At 39.4% G+C, this 21,107-nt stretch overlaps 1 protein-coding gene across 1 annotated transcript in view; it reads left to right on the forward strand.

Annotated features, from left to right (window-relative positions):
- Positions 1-20,106, forward strand: part of LOC116885388 (cytochrome P450 3A18) — a 43,059-nt gene extending 22,953 nt beyond the window's left edge. The window contains exons 5-13 of the mRNA XM_032886668.1: positions 1,779-1,892; positions 3,324-3,412; positions 3,642-3,790; positions 5,216-5,343; positions 6,784-6,850; positions 9,746-9,906; positions 12,809-13,035; positions 16,628-16,790; positions 20,029-20,106. Coding sequence (XP_032742559.1) covers positions 1,779-1,892; positions 3,324-3,412; positions 3,642-3,790; positions 5,216-5,343; positions 6,784-6,850; positions 9,746-9,906; positions 12,809-13,035; positions 16,628-16,790; positions 20,029-20,106 — 1,176 coding nt within the window. The remainder of the gene's footprint in view (positions 1-1,778; positions 1,893-3,323; positions 3,413-3,641; positions 3,791-5,215; positions 5,344-6,783; positions 6,851-9,745; positions 9,907-12,808; positions 13,036-16,627; positions 16,791-20,028) is intronic.
- The last annotated feature ends 1,001 nt before the right edge of the window (positions 20,107-21,107 follow it).

Consider the following 21,107-nt stretch of genomic DNA (forward strand, 5'->3'; position numbering starts at 1 on the left):
ATGCACATAGTTTTATACTTTATATGATTTGTACTTTGGGGTATAAGTGTGAAACTCATGTTGTACCAACCATGTCTAGTTCTTTGTATATCATTTAGGGAAAACTGTTTCATCCATAGAATTCTTGTAATATCATCAAAACCTATTCAGAGGCTGAAGAGGTAGCTTAGTGGTTAAAGAGCACTGGATTTTCTTCAGGAAGACCCAGGTTCAATTCCCAGAACCCACAATTAACAACTATCTGCAACTCTAGCTTCAGGGATCCACTGCTCTCTTCTAGCCTCTGCGAGCACTATAAACATGTGGTACATAGACACACATATAGGAAAACACACACATGAAGCAAATAAGTCTAAAGTTTTTCTTATTGACCTATTTGTATGAAATATTTTCTCATTCTATATTTTCTTCCATTGATCACAATGTCTTTCTATCCTCTAGGATCACATCTTATTGACAACTGGTTCTGTACATCAAGTGGATTCGTTCTACCCACTTTTTAAAGAGTTAATTGAAATATTCTTGACCCTTTATCTTTCTAGCAAAAGTCATAACAAGCTTGTATACACTGATAATGATCTCAGTTTGATGAAAAATTGAAACTGACCCATGAGTAAATAAACATATTTTCTGTGTTGGGTCATCTATTGTGACTATTGTGTGCTCTACACTTTTATAGATTTCTTTTGATTCCCACATGGAAATTTTATGTTTCCACTGAAAACCCTGTACATGTTTCATAAAGTTTATATCTTAAGTATAAATGACTTAACATATAACATTTCTGGACATATTTGAATATTGTATAATATTCTTGAAATTTTTCTTATATAATTGATGTTAAATACAATTGATTTTTAATTGCTATTGTATCATAGAACAATTGCCAAACTCACCTATTATTCCTATAAATTCTGTGTGTTATTTTATATGTTCTGCACAGACAATTATGTGGCCTGAAAATAATATTTTTGCTTATTGATTTCCAATCTGTACGCTTTCTATTTTGTTTTCATGCCTTAGTGCATTAGCTGGCAATTCTAGAAAGAGACTGAATGACAGTGGCGAGAGCAGACTTTTTAAGATTGCTACAAATTAGTGAGTAAAGCATTCAGGCTTTCACCACTAAGTGTGACATTGACTGAAGTATTTTATATGTTCACATGTACATATATATGTAAATAGATAGATAGATGTAGACATTCCATCGATCCAACGTTCATTGATGTACATGAAGGAAAAAAGTTCCTAGCAGAGAAATAGAATTATATTTCCATTTCCTTGTGTCCATGTATGGAAATTAATATAAAATAATTGCATTATCAAAGAATATCAAGTAAATACTTTATAGCATCTACAGATTTTTAAAACTTGACTTCAAAGCATCGTCCCTATTCTTCAATTCCTTACACTATTTACAGTAGTAAACTTTGCTAGGACCAGTCGCTGTCTGTTACTAGTCCATTCTTTTTTGTCTGCACAGTTTTGAAAGACACTGTAGGGCTGTCCTATCTGCTCTCATGGATTCTGCAAGGGTGATTTTCATTTAAAATGAGATGGTCATAGAAAGATGCAAAGCTATTTCAGGTGTATAGCTATCACCTTCATTTATAGGAATTACAGAAAATTTCAATAGAAGATTGTTGAACATCTAGTAAGATCCAGATACTTAACAGTGATATTTGTTAAGCAAATGATGCTTGCTTAATCAGCTTTCTAAAATTGTGAAGATTATCATAATTTTAATATGATAAATTTTCTTTCCCTTTGAACTCTAGTGTTTTGGGCCAATGGGATTTATGAAAAAGGCCATTACCATGTCTGAGGATGAAGAATGGAAGAGACTTCGAACAATCCTGTCTCCAACCTTCACTAGTGGCAAACTCAAGGAGGTGATTATGAAGAGGGTGTTTACTTAAAGAACAAATCCAGAGACAGGTAGAAAACAAGCCCACAGTTCCTTTTCAAGGGTTGATCCTCTGAGTTACAATTCCTACAGGATGATCTTTTGTCTTCATACCAAGAGGACCCATCATAAAATCAACTGGAATATCCCACTCATCAGCTCATGACTGGGATGATGTGTCTTTCTGGGACCTGAAATTCCACATATAGACAGAATAGAGAAATTTGAATCCAGCAACATGGCTGCTCTGGCAAGAAATCACATCCAAAGACCTTCTAAGTCTATGTGATCTGGCTTCAGTGCAGACATCCTTTGAATGACTGTATGATCTGACTGGAATATAGATACAACATTAGTACACACTTTTTATCCCTAATAATCGAGGTAATGTTAGTTTTTAGAAGGAAGCAGCCATGTTTAAAAGTGATCTCTAGTCGAGAGGCAGGGGCAGACAAAGTGATGAATCAGAGAATGATTTAACAAAATGAGTCAGAGATAGGATACAGTCAACTCTCACAAGAACAGATAGGAAAGAGAGTGTTGTGCTAATTCTACAACCCCAATAAACCCATGCAAAGAAACAACTCAGTTATATCATTTATAAACTGCACACTTGGATTGGGCAGTATACCAGTACACTACTCTACTCCTCAGCTATGAAACCCTTTGCTACTTGCAGTTCCCCCAGACCACGTGGTTTTGCTCCATTCTCCGTCCACCTCCTCTTCCTCTGACTTTCTCTATCTCCCTCTCTATAACTTTCAATTCCACCTTTCCCTTCTACTGCCCAATCACTGGCTATAGCCTTTATTTGACCAGTTAAGATGGGAGGTTCACAGGAAATCACCTGAGTATGTGATCCACTCCTCATGCAAGGCAGCCCATGTTTAGAAAACTGAATTAGCTTAAAAAGATAAACAGCACTAGGGTAATCCACAACAAGAGAGGCTACTTAAGAGTATCATGAGGAAAGAGAACAGACTAGACACAGTTGTTGTTGTTGCTGTTTGTGGTGGTATGGGTGTGTGTGTGTGTGTGTGTGTGTGTGTGTGTGTGTGTGTGTGTGTCAGTTTTACAGAGATAGGTGACAGACAGAATAAACTAGAAACAGTTGAGGACAGAACTATCCAGAGAATGAAAAGAGCCAGAAGATTAGGATGTATTGCCAAATTTAGTTAAGGACAACGAGGGCAATTTAGGCAGAAGTCAAGAGAAGCTGGATTGAATCAGTCAGCTTGGAAGATCAGATTGTACAGACACTAGAAGCTTCCATGCCTAGGACTAGGGATAGTTAAAACAGAGATGGAAACACTCTGGCTTCAGCCATGTATTTGTACATCTTGGATACAATTTTCATCTTCATCCCTTCATAAATAAAACTGACATTTACACTACAGGTGTTGTGTTTTGTGCCTAGATGTTCCCCCTCATGAGACAGTATGGAGATACATTGCTGAAGAACTTGAGGCGAGAAGAAGCGAAAGGGGAGCCCATCAACATGAAAGAGTGAGTGGCAGTGTGGTTGATGGGACTGTAAGTACCTCAGTGTTCCCTCAACTCTAGAAATAAGGCATCTGCAAACTGACACCAGTAAAGGCTGGCGTGTGAGTGTGACAGGATCCTGGACCTCACTAATGATCTTGTGGTTCTGACTCTGTGGGCCCCTGCCTGGGTAGCTCGGGAATATGAGCTGCCTCTGATACAAATGTTGATTCACATGTCTCTCCCCACTCAGCATCTTTGGAGCTTATAGCATGGACGTGATCACTGGCACATCATTTGGAGTGAACGTAGATTCCCTCAACAATCCACAGGATCCCTTCGTGCAGAAAGCCAAGAAGATCTTAAAATTTCAAATTTTTGACCCATTTCTTCTCTCTATAGGTATGTACAATATTTCATCTCTCTTTATATCCCTCCCTCTACACGCTAGTCAAAATAACATCATTAAGATATAGTTGGCATGTAAAAATAATTCGACTACATAAAATGTATAATTTATTTTTGTTCACTAAAGGCCCATACATCCATCATAATTTTTAACCAGAAAATGTGTTCTCATCTTACATTCCTCCTCACCATAACAGAATGTCCAGCTCACTGTGTGCTCCTTTAGATTTGCCTATTCTGGGCATAGTATCCAAATACAATACAAATATTTTATAGAATATATGAAATTTGGCAACAAGTTTCTTTCACTTACCATCATATATTTAACAGAACCATTTGCTGAAGCTCCCATATTCTGTAGACAAATTATGTTCCATACCATCTGAGAGTTATTCAAGTTATTTTCAGATTTGAGGTGTTGTGCATAATGCTGTCATGGACACTGGCAACCAATGTTGCCAGTAGGACTCAACATTTGTTTTTCTGTTTTCTGGGTAGGCAATTGATGTGGAATTAGTGAATTATTATAAAAGAATTCTAGGTTTGACTTGTTGGGCAACTGAAAAATTGCTCCCACAATAGCTGCAGCATTTAATTTTGCTGCCAGTAGTTCTCAAGGACACCATTTTCTCTATATCTCATATGAAACTTCATTTTTCTTTATGACTTTTTAAATGATTACCACCTCAGAGCACATTTTGGAGTCCAACCTTATGGGTAACTATTTATATTTTTTATTTTTAAGAATGTTATACATGAGTTCTATATTTGCATTATTTTCACCCCTCCATGTCCCCCTCTAACTCCTTTCATGTACCTAACTCCATCTCAAATTCATGACTCTTATTCTTTAAGTATAATGGTTGTATATATGTGTCTTAATATATGTATGTGTATATACATATATATGCATGTACATATACGTATGTATATAAGCATATATATGTGTGTGCATATATGTGTGTGTATATACATACACACATGTATATATCATACTAAGCCCATTTAGTATTGCTCTCATGTACACATGTTTATGGCCAAACTCTTGGGATTGGATAGTTTATCAGGGTCTTATCCTTGGAGAAAACTGGTGCTTTCTCTCTGTAGCCACTAATTTCATGTGGCTTTTAATCTAGAGATAAAAGCCTGTGAAAATTTTCCCATTTCACATTGGCAAGTCAGCCCACATTATCATTACACAGGTCTTGTCTGGACAATAACATCTTTGAGATTTCATGAGTCCAGTTTCCTGTCATATCTAGAAGATACAATCTCATGACAAGCCATCTCATTTTCTTGCCTTGACAACCTTTCTACCCACCTCATGCATGATTTTTCCTTAGCCTTGTAGACAAATAAGTTGATACTGGACAGTCCATCATCACTCATTCTCTGCATTTATTTATTTTTTCCCTCTAGTTCTGTTTCCATTTCTTACTCCAATATATGAGATGTTAAATTTTTCAATTTTTCCAAGACAGTCAATGAACTTTTTCAAAAAATTCGTAAAAACAATGAAGAAAAATCGCCTTGATTCAAACCAGAAGGTAAATGGAATGCTACTCTCATGATGCTTGGGGCTTGGTCATAATGCTCAGGGTCTGGTTACAATGCTCAGGATTTGGTCATGATACTTAGGGTTTAGTCATGACACTCAGAGTTTGGTCACAATGTTCAGGATCTGGTCATAACACTCAGGGTTTGGCCATGACAGGCAAGGTTTGGTCATGATGCTCAAGTATTGGTCACAATGCTCAGGACTTGATCATGGCATCCAGGGTCTGGTCACAATGCTCAGGGTTTAATCTTGATGTTCAGGGTTTGGTTATGGATCAAGCTCTCAGTGTGTGAATTATGTACTTTCCTTTGTGTCCTTTTAAAAATAAATAGAGAAAACTATGATTAGAGAAAGATGGTATTTATATCTTAGGGAGAAGATAAGTGCTGGGTGTTTCAATGTGAGAAAGAATGAGAGAAACAGTGTCAGATTTGCCAAAAGGAGGGATAGTTAATATGAACTGAGATAAGTACCAGTCAAATAACATTGTCACCACCCTTCACTGAAAAAAATGCCAAAAATAGAATTTGTACTTAGAAATTATATCTACTACTCTTATTCTGTCTCTAAAGTTAATATAAAAAATGATTTCTATCTTAAACCTCTTGACATAGTCTCCAACAGAAATATTATCATAACTGGTAAAGATTAGTCCATGTTAAATTTGAGTAAGCCTTGCTTTGTGTGGGGGTATTTTCTTGACAGTGAGACCCCAAGCCCAATAGATAAATATTTTCTCTGGACAAATAATTTGCTAGCTGTTACTCTAGCTTTGCTATTTGTGGCCTGGAAGTTACAAAATTCCCATCTCCAGATCAGGGAGACCTATGATATCACTTAGAATTTTGTAATATCTGGAGTGTGGAGCACCAGGGGATGCTTGCATAAAACAAGGCAATGAGCACTACAGATAGAATTAATTAAGGAGGCTGTTGGTTAAGCACTGTGGAAGAGAACAGAGAATTGGAGTTTGGGAACTTTCCTGAGCAAATGCAATGAGAGGAGTCAGCAGCTCTCTGACCAGGAGTCTGCTCATGAGCCAGAGACACTTAGACCAAAGGAACAAAGACTAAAAGCTGCACTTCTCTCAGGGAAATGTCCTGCTCCCCGAGGTTTGCCGGTAGATGCTTTAATTTTCCTTTAAATTTAAGTGTATGGGTGCCTTTTTCTGCCTGTATGCCTATGGACATTGAATCCACTGGAATGGAGGTTATAAGTAGTTGTGAGTCACCATATGGGTGCTGGAAACTGAACCCAGGTCCTCTGCAAACGCATTCAGTACTCTTAACCATGGAGCAATTTTAAAGTCCCATAGATGCTTGTATTCATCGATGACTCAAGCCACACTTGTAAACTCCTGGAGACTATATTCTTAGAAGGGAGGTGAACCCGTTTCAAATCTGACTCCCATTTCTCTTTCTGCTTCCAGAACCGAGTGGATTTCCTTCAACTGATGATGAATACTCAGAACTCCAAAGGCCAAGAGTCCCAGAAAGGTAACCCATGATGCTTCACAGTGTGTGGATCAAGAAGCCCAGGGGAGAGGGTGCCAGGAATCTGCATGCTGGGGACAGGTGGGTGGTAGCAGTATAGGCATTGGAGCGTTTTTGCCAAATTTCAGAAAGACACCCACATCACGCACATGGATGATAAGTATGGTATCCACAGGAACTTTCTGGAAGGACACCCATGTAAGTGTGACCAGAGCCTGTAGGGCAGTGACAGAGGAGCACTTCATGCCCAGAATTCCTCAGTGCTGGGTCATCTATGACAGAGAAAATTCTGATTATCAAATTATCCCATCTCACTGATTCTGGATCCCTGTCTAGGAATTTATATCTTGGCCCTCTCAGGAAGCACACTGTCCAGAGGTAGGGGTGGCCACTGGAAGTGAGTGGTGGAATTGTGTTCAACAGGTTTATCTCCAGTTTATTTTTACTTCTCTGTGTAAGCAGCATCTGGGAAACAATATACCCTGCTCCTCTTCATTCTTGTCCCCCTGGTTTCATATCATCTGTGTATGCTTTGAAATGGAAACTATTATACTGTTATAGGTACAGAATGATGGCTTCCAGCTCCATCATTTATTCTGTTCTCACCTGTCACCACTCAGAATACAGGAATGTTTTGCTCCGTAGTACTTAAAAAATTTAAATCCTATTCTTAATTATTTAAAAACTGTGTTCACCTGCTTCTGTGAATATGACCTCTTGCATTCTCTGCTATGATTCTTTGATTATTAGTTATTTTACATTCAACTGTCTTATGCATGTCTACCCAGGACCCTTTGTGTAATATTGTGGTTCCTTACCATTTTGTTCATTTTAGTTCCTTTTTATTTGTGTGTGTGTGTGTGTGTGTGTGTTTGTATGTGATATTTATGGTGTGTAGTGTGTATGATATGTGTGTTTGTATGTGGTATGTATGGTGTGTGTGTGTATGAGCATGTGTGGTGTGTATGTGGTGTGTGTGTGTGTGTGTGTGTGTATGTGGCATGTATATGCAATGTATGTGGTGTGCGCTGTGCTCACAAAGACCAAAGAAGAATATTGGCATTCTGCTCTGTTGCTGTCTTATTCATTTGAAACAGGGTTCCTAACTGAATCTGGATCTAGTCTGGCAGCCACCAAGCCTCAGTGGTCTTCCTATCCCCATTCCCACCTTGATTTAATTACCAGGATGTGTGACCATACATATATATGTGAGTTCTGTGATTTGAACTCAGGCTCTCCCCACTTGCAAAAATGAAGCTCTTAGTCTCTGAGCCATCTCTAGCCAACTTTCATTCACGTTTTCTTAATCTGATAATCATCATCATCATCATCATCATTATCATCATCATCATCATCATTATCATTATCATCATCATCATCATCATCATCATCATCGTCAGCAGCAGCAACAGCAGCATTTGTGTGTGTGGCACGGAGGAGTACACCTACTGTGATATGCATGTGGACATCACAAGATAACTTTGTAGAGTCAGGTTTCTCTTTACATGGGTCCAGGAACCAGTCAGTCCACCTGGACTGCTGATCAAGTACCTTTATCCACTGATCCATCTTACCAACCCTTCTATAATTTTGATTCCTAAAAACAACCTTTATTTATAAGGCAATTTCTGTTCATAGAAGAACTGAAAAGAAAGTGTAGAGATCTCTAATCTGCTAGTGCCTAAGGGTACATGTAACACCCACCCAACCATCCAAACACCCCGCCCTGCAGAGTGGTGCAAGTGTTATAAGATGGACCTATACTGAGATTGTTTATGTAGTGCTGAATCCTGGTCTCTGTATTCTATGGGTTTTGGCCAGTGCATATTGGCACCCATCATGGTCCATCATGGAGGTAGGAGTCATGGCATCAGGTGTTCAAGGCAGCTGATCACACTTCATCTGCATCCAGGAAATATGAGTGCTGGTACTCAGCTCATTTTCTCCTTTTTATTTAGTCCAGGAAGCTACCTCATGGAATGGTGCCACAATTAAGATAGGTCTTCCAGAACTGAAACAGTGGCTCAACAGTTAATGAACACTTGCTGCTCTTCCAGAGCTCACAACCACTTGCAACTCCAGTTCCGAGGAATCTGACACCATCTTCTGGCCTCCATGGACACACAAACACACACACACACACACACACACAAATGAAAGTAAATATTTGGAGACAAGATCAATAAACTTAATCAAGACAAACCATAATAAGCATATCCAGAAAGAAATAAGTCTAGATTATACCATGACAGCATGCCAGGGAGCTCATCTCTTAGGTGATTTCAGATCCTGTGAGGTAAAAAAAATCACTGTGAACTATGACAATACTTTGTCTTTATCCCACACTATGATAACAGTATAGATTGGAGAGAATCCTGTCTCTTGAAATTGCCCTATTGTAATGATATAAATTTAGCCTAACAGAGGTGGTCAACAATAATACAGATCTTAGATTATTTAATCCAAAATTAAAATAATTTGACCTTGGGACTGAAGAGATGGCTCAGCAGTTAACAGTACTGACTGCTCTTCCAGAGGACCAAGATTCCATTAACAACATCCATATGACAGCTCATAGGCATTTGTAATTCCAATCACATGGAATCTGATGTCACAGGCCCTCTCTTGTTTTCCATAGACACTAGGGATATATGTGGTACACAGATATACATGCAGATAAAACACTCATACACATAAAATATATTTAAAGTATAATAATAATTTGACCTTTTTCTGGTGTTTCAAACAGATACCAGAGTGGAGCTCAGTCCCAGTTACTGTAAACTGCCTTTCTCTGTTCTTCTCTAGACAGCTGGGAGTACCATCTGAATTTCTTCTCATCTCAACTATGATGTTCTGCTTTGACATTTTTTTCTGAAATGTTTTTTTTCCATTTAGCTCTTTCTGATCTAGAAATGGCAGCGCAAGCTATTATTTTCATTTTTGGGGGTTATGATGCCACAAGCACCTCCATTTCCTTCATAATGTATGAACTGGCCACTCGCCCCAATGTGCAAAAGAAACTCCAGAATGAGATTGACAGAGCTCTGCCCAATAAGGTGAGTGGATGGTACCAGGAGGGGGAAGGCAGAGGTAAAAGACTAATAAGAACACGTCTCACTTGCAATGAGAATTTTTACAGAGAGCTATACAATAGTTCTTCCATCTAGCAAGAATCTAAAAAAGAAATAAAGGGAGGGACACAGGAAATAAATGTGACCCATAAATACATAATCTTTAATAGAGAGCTAGTTCTGGTGGATTTGTTATATATAATGACAATAGACATTATCTATAATGGCAGGTAGGAGATAACCCAGGAAACTGGTATGGCTCTTAAGTATAATGACGTGTCAATATCCATGTGTCTGGACAATTATCTCTGCTGATAACTGTGAGGTATTCTCCTGGCTATTTAAGGTGTGCTAGCCTGGCCTTCATTGATCTCAGCATGCTCTCAAAATGGCTCTGCTGTCCAGTCCAATAGCATGGCATTTATGTGTGTGATATACATGAGTCGAGCTAGGAAGGTTTTTTTCTTTTCTATGGTTGGTAATGGTATAGATGGTGTATCAGACTACTTCCTGTCTGAAGTCTTCTGGTGCTAACTAGCATCACTTGAATAGTTTCTTTGAGTATCTGCACCCTCTGCTGACAATAGCCTTCTTTACAGTCCGTGTGCCCGACATGTTTTCTCATCGTCTTCGGAGTCTCCAGATTAAACCCTTAGAATTGGCTTATGTTTCAACCCTAGCTGAATGGGAATGCACTCAGTGATATAGCTAGAGGTAAAGAAGTCAAGGGATGAGCCAGTATCTTCAACTTCTAAGCCAATTGTTTATTGTTGTTGTCGTTGATTGTTTTATTTATTTATTTACTCTGTGTGTGCATAAGTGTCCATGCCACAGCACATGTATTGAGGTCAAAGAATAGCTTGCAGGAGTTGGGTCTCTCTTTCCACAATTTTGTTGTTAGAGACCAAGTTCAAGCCTTCAGTCTTGGCAGCTATCTTTACCCATCTCACAGTCCCTCTAAACCAAATTCTAAATCTACAGGATGGTCTTTTGAATGTCACCAAAGGTGACAGATATAATGATACCCATGCTCTCTCCATCTCCTTGCTCAAATGGGAGGTTTGGAATTGTGAAGTTATCTGGGACTCATGTGGCTGTTCAGGCAGAGTGGGGCAAAACACATGTCCTCCAGAATTCATCATCAGGCCCAGAAGCAACAACTGTTACACTCATCCAGCTACCAAGGATGCTGTTGACTATGGCTTCTGGTCCCCATTGGAAATGGTTTTAAACATTTTAAAATTTATATCCTTTTAAAAGTTAGCACACAAAGCAATCTGATTCTCTGAGTCATTCTCATATGCATGGCATTAAAACTGACTCATGTTCATCCTCCTACTTTGCCATCCTGCATCCTCCCTGACCTCTCTTACCAGGATTTCCCCTAAATTGCATGTAGATCTGTTTTCATTTCACACCTTTCCCTTCCTCCCTCTCTATTTTCCTGTCTGTCCTCCCCGCCTCCTTGCCTCCCTCTCTCCTGCCCTCCACACTCTTTTTATCCTAGTTTGCCTTACTTAACCTAATGATCTCTAAGTGCACCTGTTTCCAGAAAACTTTTTGGTTTCATATCTTCATAGTTAAAAGACATTCTGCTTTGCACAAGCACCCCATTTGGTTTACCCATCCATTCGTCTCTACTTGGACACCAAGTCTGGTTCTATTTCTTAGCTATTGTGAATAGTGAAATAATAAACAGAGGCTCACTGGTATCAATGTGGTGTTAACCTAGAATCTTCTAAATACACTGGTATCAATGTGGTATTGACCTAGAGTCTTCTAAATATATACCAAGGGAGTCTCAGTTAGCACTGTCACCTTGAATAGCCTAGATTCACCAAAAGAGTCTGTGTCTTATGGTTGTCCCCAATTGTCTGGCCCTGTTCGTGGGTCAATTTACAACACTAAGTTCTCTCAGTCTTACTGAGTGACTATGGGACTCATTTTGTCAATGAAGGCATTGTTATCTCTTTCAGGCCTGCATTGGTTTTGACCTTGTGAGAGGTGGGAGTTTCTCTTGAAGGTGGTGCTGCAGTCTCTTTCAATCAGATCCTCTGGTTTGGAGTATCTTTGACTACCCCTCCTTCCCGAACTGGGACACAGGGCAGCTGGAGCCAACTTCAGTTCAGCTGGCTTCTTTTCCATGAGTTCACCCATGTCTTCCCTCAGGCTTTTAACTTGTTCCACCTTCTTTTTGTGTTTCTGAAGTCTTCTTCTCTTTCTTCCTCTAGAAAGGGTATTTTCTTCTCCTTCACCAGATCACACAAAGGCAGCACCCAGTCTGTCATCTTTTTTTTTTTTTTTTTTTCGGAGCTGGGGACCGAACCCAGGGCCTTGCGCTTCCTAGGCAAGCGCTCTACCACTGAGCTAAATCCCCAACCCCCAGTCTGTCATCTTACTGAGAACCCTTCATTGTACTTTTCAGTGAACGAATCCTGTCTGAAATCAAAGGTGCTATCACATGTGGTTATTGTCAGCCTGGTTGGACCAGGAGTAGGGAGTTTGTTCCTTGCAATGACATATTTCTTTGGTGTCAACCGATAGCCTATGGAAATGAGTGAGACCACTTTGTCTGAGTGTAATTGTCATAATATATTGGTCATAGACATGCACAGGGAAAAAGGAATCAGAGTATTCAGTGCCTAGCATGGGGGGATCTAGGCATGGGAGTGTCCCAAATGAGAATGGGGCATCTGGGCAAGGGAGTATTCTAATGGCTCCAATATTTTATACTTATACCTCATAGGTGTAGAATGATTTACTAAGACTAAGACTAAGCTTTTCTACTAATTGAGGGCATACCTGAGAGCTTCTGACATGAAATAGCACTACTGTACTGAAGGTCAAATCCAAGCCTCATCTGGAAACATCTGTGTTCTTTTCCCAGGCACCTGTCACCTATGATGCTCTGATGGAAATGGAGTACCTGGACATGGTGGTGAATGAAAGTCTAAGATTGTACCCAATTGCTACCAGGCTAGACAGAGTCTCAAAGAAAGATGTGGAAATCAATGGAGTTTTTATTCCCAAAGGGACTGTAGTTACAATACCAATCTATCCTCTTCATCGGAACCCTGAGTACTGGCTAAAGCCTGAGGAATTCAACCCTGAAAGGTACAGAGGTGTTGGAAAGGGGTTTCCACCATGAACCAGCCAGGTTAAATATGTAACATCTGTTTCATTTGCTGTTCCATGCTGTGAAGAGATACTGTCATGGGTTGAATGGGTATAGCCTCCATAGGCTCATGTGTTTCAATGCTTGGCCCACAGAGAGTGCCACTGTTAAGAGGTACACTTTCTATTTTTCCTTATTCAGTCTGCTTCTTATCATTATAGATCTATGCACATAAGAGAGAACACGGGGTTGGGGATTTAGTTCAGTGGTAGAGTGCTTGCCTAGCAAGTGCAAGGCCCTGGGTTCGGTCCCCAGCTCCGAAAAAAAGAAAAAAGAAAAAAAAAAAAAAGAGAGAACACAAATAAACATATGACAAAGTCAATACCTCCTCTGATGTCTTGAAATCTCCTCTGCCAACATCATTAATCCAAAACTCTTCAACTTAACTTCAGACAGATTTTTTTGTGGACAGCCAATTCTTTTGATAAAATATTACAGGAGTGATTTCTAGGCCTATTACTAATATTCTTCTCTGAAATTTCTTGAACCAGGCTGTCACAGTTCACACCTCTCTCAGCAGAATTCTCCATGCTCCAACTAAGATGGCCCATTAAACGCTGCTTAAAGAAGTCAACCACTTTCCTAGTTCAAAGTCCAAAATGCTTCTCCTGTTCCCCCAACAAACAGCATGGTCAGACTTGTCACAGTGATACCCCAGTCCCTGGTACCAAATTCTGTCTTTGCCACTGTTCTATTTCTGTGAAAGGACACTATGGCCAAGTCAACTATTGAAATAAGAGAAAACAATTAATTGAGGACTTGTTTACAGTTTCAGAGGATTTGTTTTTTATCATAATGACAGGAACCATGGAGGCATACAGGTTGGCAATGTGATAGTAACTAAGAGCTACAGCTTATCCTGATCCATAGGGGCCTGGAGGGAGAGAAAGAGTGGGGGATGAGGGAAGAGACCAGTATGATCAAAGCCAGAAGACATCAGGTCTTCTAGAACTTGAGTTACAAGAGGCTGTGAACTATCCATTGTGGGTTCTGAGGACCAAACTCAGGTCTTTTGCAAGGGCAGTGATTCTTATTTTGCAAGTGATTCTTATTGTCAAAATCACACAAATATACTATTGAGAGTGCCAGCATGTTAACCATAACCTCATTAATAAGGTGATACCTATCCTTATGGAGGCACATCTGTTGTTGCACATAGAGACCTAGAAAAGCATTATTTCAGCTATATTCTGAGTTACTGTTTACTTAAAGTAAATCACAAGCAATCTGCTGTTTCATAGTAGGTATATCTTCTTGAGTGACTCTTCTGCTTTAATTTAGTAAAGTACTACCTAGTTTTAGAAATGAGCACTTTTTTCTTTCAAGCACCTTTACCTTTGTGAATTTATTGCAAGCTTTAGAAGATTTTACTAGATTTGTGTCAAAAAAGGGGTGGTGTGCATGCACAGCATGTGTGTGGACATCAGAGGTCAACTTTGGGGGACTTGCTTTACCCTTCTACCATGTGGGCCCTGAGGATGGGACTCATGCCATCAGGCTTGGCAGCAAGCTCCTTTGTCCACTGAGCCATCTCATTTGCCCTATCACCAGCTCTAGGAAACAGCTCCCTCATCCATTTGATTAGAAACCTTCTCCTGCATAGACATAATAGTACAAGTAGAGGTCTAGAAGTTGGAGACAACAGAGACCATCCAGAATTCCAGTCCTGTATTGATCTGCCATCCTGGGCCAGTTTTTTCCCTGTCTCCAAGAAAGCCTGAGTCTCCCCTGAGTCTAAGATATTCCTCCTTCGAAATGGCTTGAACATCCTTGTTAGAGTCAAGGTCAGGAGTCAGGCAAGTTTTCAGTTTAAAAATGGATTGTGCTGCCCTACTGTGTTGGAAAGCAAAACCAAGAATAAAATTTAAGACAGTGGCTTGAAAGAGAGTGAGTCTGGTTCTCAGATTTCATAGGCTCATCCACCTGTTGGCAGTGGTGGCCCTAGTGCCATCATTATGACTGCACATTGGACATATGGAAGGGGTCTATCAGAGTTGATTGATTTCTCTGCTCTCTTGACCATAAAATCTATGGGTTTCCCCGAGTCTCACTACTCCTACCTCCTGTGTTCACAGCCCATCACTTTGCTTTTCTTTGACTCATACAGTCATCAAATAGCACATGCAGATGATGACCAGAGTTGAGTCAGTCAGTAAGAAACCTAAATGTGTATAGAATATTTGACCTGTAAGTATGTTATAGGTTATGAATTCATATGATTTTTTTGTGTAGGGGGATCCATGTGTGTGTACAGGTGCTTATAGGGGTACACACACACACACACACACACACACACACACCCATGCGTGCGCACGTGCACGTGTGTGTGTGTGTGTGTGTGTTGGAGGAACATATATATGTATGTATATGTGCACAACTGGATGAACATGAGTATCGTTATGTCTGAAGTCTGGAGCAAACCTCAGATTCTACACTCTACTGCCCTGTGCCTTCTGTTTGTGACAGGACATCTCATTGGCCTAGGATTTCACTAAGTGGAGTAGTGCACTCCGGGGTTCCAATTATTTCCACCTCTCATCTTGCGACTTCGAGGCACACAATACCATGACCAACTTTCTGTGGAAGTTGCTGGGATCAAACCCAGGACTTCATACTTGCCATACCAGTGCTTTCCTGCATGAGCTATCTCCCAAGCCCCATATAATTATTACAGTGAACTTGTGTCTAACTGTATGAACTCTCTGTCCACACACAACCCAATTTGTCTATATCCCCATGACATTGTATAGTGTATCACAAGTAAATATTTCATTTTCTCTCCAAAATATAAAAATAGTTTTAAAACACTAATTAGTCCTATTCTTCTCACCTTTTGAGGAGCATTTATTTTCATTTATATACTAAAATAATAAAAAAATCACATTTGAATAAATTAAGCTCTAAGTGCTCAGTAGATTTATTTTTTAGCTTCATGGAGAAGGTCAATGTGAAAGTCATGCATGAAACTACAATAGGAACTTGTTCTGTGCCCCAGAAAATTATTTGACTTCAGCTATTCTATGGAGGAGGGGAGAAAGGAAAAACAATTCAGAGAAAAGGAGAGAGGAAGAAGAAATTAAGGAAAGTCCAAATGAGGAGCACTACAAAGAAAGGAAAGAAATGAGAGGGAAGGTTAGCAGTGTGTGTGTGTGTGGGGAAATTAGCATTCCCCATAGTAACAGAGTTTCCTCACATCCCCCTTACGTGTGAGGCAGGAACCTACTAAGCCTTCATTTATCCAATCCCAATATGACCTTCAGATCACCATTTCTGGATGGGATTTTTTTTGTGTGTGTGTGTGTTTAAGGCATTTACTTTAATTTGTCTCAACAACACAGCGAGTGCCTATATTTTGGTGCAAGTGGGAAGGACCCTTAGCTCACAGGTTTTTAGTCAGGCACCTGCAGCAAGAGTTCAGCTACAAGTCCACACATGTAGGCTGTGCCATCCCTGTTGGAGTGAACTCCAAACATGCAGCACTTGGGGTCTTTATGTTCCATCACCTCATTTTCATCCCTTCTGTGGCTCCAGGTTCAGCAAGGAGAACAAGGGCAGCATTGATCCTTATGTATATCTGCCCTTTGGAAATGGACCCAGGAACTGCATTGGCATGAGGTTTGCTCTCATCAGCATGAAACTTGCTGTCATAGGAGTCCTGCAGAACTTCAATATCCAGCCTTGTGAGAAGACACAGGTGAGGCAAGAAAAAAGACTTAAGAGCTTTACATGTGGAAAATAAAATGCATGTCTTAGCTACTTTTCTATTGCTGTGATAAAAAACCATGACCAAGGAAATGTATTTTTTAAAGGGTTTAATAGAGAGAGAGAGAGAGAGAGAGAGAGAGAGAGAGAGAGAGAGAGAGAGAGAGAGACTGGCAATGAATGGTACCAGCCTTTTGAAACCTCAAACTCACCATCAGTGATACACCACTTCCAAGTAGGCCATGCCTCCTAATCTTTCCCAAACAGTTCCATCAACTGGAACCCAAATATCCAATCATAAACCTGTGGAGGCCATTCTCATTCAAACCACCACAACACTCATTAAATATTTTAATAATGTATGGAACAAAGAATGTGTAGTCTGATATGAACTTTAAGGTCCTTTTACCCTGAGTTGTGTCTGGATAAAGCTCAAATGAGGAATTTATTTAGAGTCAGTCCAGATTAGTGGGACAAGGCTATATGAAATCTCCTTGAAATTGAATACAAGTTAACTGGATATGGGGAGAGGTTTTGCACACAGCTTACACCAATCATCTTTTCATGGTTTGTGAGTGGGAGACATAACAGGACTTAAGAGAACTTTCTAGTTATCAGGGGTTCCCAATCACTGGCTGTGCTTTAGAACTACTGAAGAGCCTTAAACTTTCACAATGTCTGGTCAAATCAGATACATTGAAATAATTCACCACAAGTGTGGACTTAAAACATATGCCTTACTTCTGCACAACCAAAGTTGAGAAGGGTTGATGTGATATATTGTTACAAGACTGTTACAAGGTATCAAGCACTTCAGGTGTTCAGGCCATCCTGACCATTTGATCCCACATTTAAGGAGTTCTGCTCCAGCAAAAATAACTTCCTTTTCATACTTTCATAATAAGTCTGTTTCTTATTTCATCTTCCTCTTTACCCTTGAAATTCCAGGTCAAATCAATACCCAAAAGACTGAAAGAAGCATTCCCAATTGTAATCAGGGCTCATTTACTCCTTTTCTGTTACTGGTTGTTGCCAAACTGTCTCAGACTCACCAGCAGCTCAAGTAATGGCATGGAGACATTTTTTAAATTAATTATGAAAGCTTAGTCTTAGCTGTGTCTTTTTTTTCTTCTTTTCTTTTTTCTCAGAGCTGGGGACCGAACCCAGGGCCTTGCGCTTGCTAGGCAAGCGCTCTACCACTGAGCTAAATCCCCAACCCTTAGCTGTGTCTTGTTCCCAACAAGCTCTTATAATTAACCAGCTTATACTAATCTACATTCTACCCCATGGCCCATTACTTCCTGAGTATGTGGCACCTGTTCCTTCCTCCTTATCTGGTTGGTGAATCCTCTCGCCTGTTTCTTTCCCAGCATGCTTATCTCTGCCCAGGAGTTCCACCTCTCCTTTCTTGGCTTGCTATAGGCCATCAGTTCTTTATTAAGCCAATCAGAAGATGTTGGAGGGAGTGTTTACAAAATATAATTCAGCCACAAGAATAACAATAGCAAAGTCCAACCTGTAATCAGATCTCTGCTGGCATTAGAATAATATGAAGGCTACCTTTACACAGTACACAAAAGACCAGCCCAACAATTGGTTCCCACACACTGTTGATCATTCAAATCAATACTTTTTCTCTAAAACATCCAATTCAGTTCTCTGTATCTTCTTTGGATTGCAGAATACACCATCCCTTATATAAAGTATTTGTGGTGCTTTGCTGGGAAACATAAACATTAAAGTTCTTCACTATATTTTAAAGAGTGGTTGCCAGTTGTCTTAAGAATTCTTAAAACTTTATTGTTAAAATTTTAACTAGCATATGTAGGTGAATATTTTTATGTGTGTCTTTAGAGAACATGCACACAACCCAAGTTATTATTCTAATAAAATGTTAGAATAACAAGATAGGACATGTAGAACATTGAAACATCTTTCCTGAAGAACTTAAAGACAAATATCTCATTTCAAAACTATGTAATGTCTTTTTTCTCATTAATGGGTGTGGTGGCTTGAATATGAATGGCCCTCACGGGCTCATATATTTGAATGCTTATTCATCAAGGATTGGCACTGTTTGAGAAGAAATAGTTGTAGCTTTGTTGGTATAAGTGCATCATTAGGGATGGGCTTTGAGGTTTCAAAACTCCACACTAGGCCCAGTGTTGTTCTTCTCTTGGCTTGTGGATCAAAATGCAGCTCTCAGCTTCATCTCCAGCACCATACCTGCCTACTTATTACCATGCTCCTTCTCACCATGACGAGAATTGGCCAAGTGACTTAGAACAGTGACTAAGACAATGGGGATGCTATGCATGTCACTGCCTGATGGATATGCTCCAACACACATGTATGGAATACATACTGATTTCCTGTTTCATTGTCAGGCCAGGAGGACTTTAGTGGCCAATGGCTGCAGTGTAGCTGTCTAGCAAGACTGGGAAGCATTTCTTTAGATGGGCACATGGACAAAGTATTTAGTTTTGAAAGTAAGCATGGCTTGGAGAAATCTGACAAGTTTTAGTCACCCACAGTCTGACACCCCTCCCCCATGACAATTTTCTTTCTTTTTTTGCCTTGTACTGAGACCAAGTAGCTACAGTGGATGATTTCCCCCTCCAGACTGAAGCAACTGAGTCAAATGATTTATGAAACATTGAATTACTCAGAAGGTCACCTTTCACACAACCCGTGGAAGCTAAAATAACAAGGGCCAGAGCTTCCTGAAGTCCTTGTCTACCACTGAACCAAGTGGGCAAATCTGATGCCCAGGCACATTGATAGCTGAGTCTCTCCATAGAGGTGAAATTGTGATACCTATTTAGGATTACCTTATGCTTCAAAAATGTAAAATTAACTTTATATTGACTTCAAAATTCATTTTCCATATGCTTGATTTAACATGTCCTTTTCACTTAAAATTTAAGTCACTAAAGAGTACAAACGAACATAAATTTTCCCTGGCTCTGTATACACAATAGGTGTTCAATAAACACTTTCCTGTATAAAAATAGATAAGGGCTTTTTACTATATATATATATATATATATATATGAATAAAGTGAATACATAGGTATAAAGAACTCAGGATAGATGGCTGATATAAATGACTGATATCACACATGCTGATATATAATGTATTTGTGTTCATAATGTATCTGTTCTCCTTGCTTCTGTCCTTGCTGGTGGTTCACTCACTGCTTCTCATTATTTTTGTTCAATTACTGCAGATCCCCCTGAAGATCAGTAGGCAACCAATTTTCCAACCAGAAGAACCCATCATCCTAAAGCTTATGTCAAGAGATTAAACCCAGATTTGGACAGTGAATTTCCCTCAGGAACCATGTTATAATCTTCAGGGAGACTGTTTCACAGAACACCAGAGAATTTAATTAACATTAGAATAAGAGCAATATAATATAGGCTTCATCAATTTTCCTCTATTACTGAGTATTCAGAAATTCACTGAACAGGCTCAGTGGCTCTGCGGTGTATCATCTATTTTATGATTCAAAGAAAATTATTAACTCAATGGTAGATGTGGAGGTTCATCTTCTGATTCTTGTGGACCATCTACACAGATTCCAGTTAGTTCCATCAATTCTGTATTCTAACTGCAGTAGCTATTTCTCTAGAGTTCTATCAATAGAAACTGTTGTATTGACGGTTAGTAAATGTGTAGCTATTTCTCTAGAGTTCTATCAATAGAAACTGTTGTATTGACAGTTAGTAAATGTGCAGCAAATTTTCTCTTTGTAAAAATATATGATATTAAGAATATAAATAAATATATCTTTCAAGATGTGTGATTTGCTTTTGTCACTCTACACATCAATGGCAAAACCACTGAATCAATAAAACAAGATACTAACACTTTCTGATGACACTTGTACGAGCCTGTTTTGACTCTAAAAGCTAGGTGAGGTTTGACACATTCCTTGAGAAATGTATCCATGGTTTAATTCTGCCACATTTGAAGTATTTATAATAGAGCTTAGACGAAACCTTTTTTTTTTTTTTTTTTTTTTTGCTTCTTTTTTTCGGAGCTGGGGACCAAACCCAGGGCCTTGCGCTTCCTAGGCAAGCGCTCTACCACTGAGCTAAATCCCCAACCCCGAAACCTTGTTCTTAGGATTGACCTAGCATTGTTTCTCTCCTCACACATCTCCGAAAGTTCATGTTTTCTTAGACTTCTTTGGACTCTATGGCTGTTAGTATTGTCAACATCAGAGAATCTAGAATCACCTGGGAGTGTGATGAGTCTCCAAGCATGCCTGTGAAGAATTTTTTCACTTTTTTTTATTAGATA

The sequence above is a fragment of the Rattus rattus genome, chromosome 16 (genome assembly GCF_011064425.1).
Source record: "Rattus rattus isolate New Zealand chromosome 16, Rrattus_CSIRO_v1, whole genome shotgun sequence".
NCBI lineage: Eukaryota > Metazoa > Chordata > Mammalia > Rodentia > Muridae > Rattus > Rattus rattus.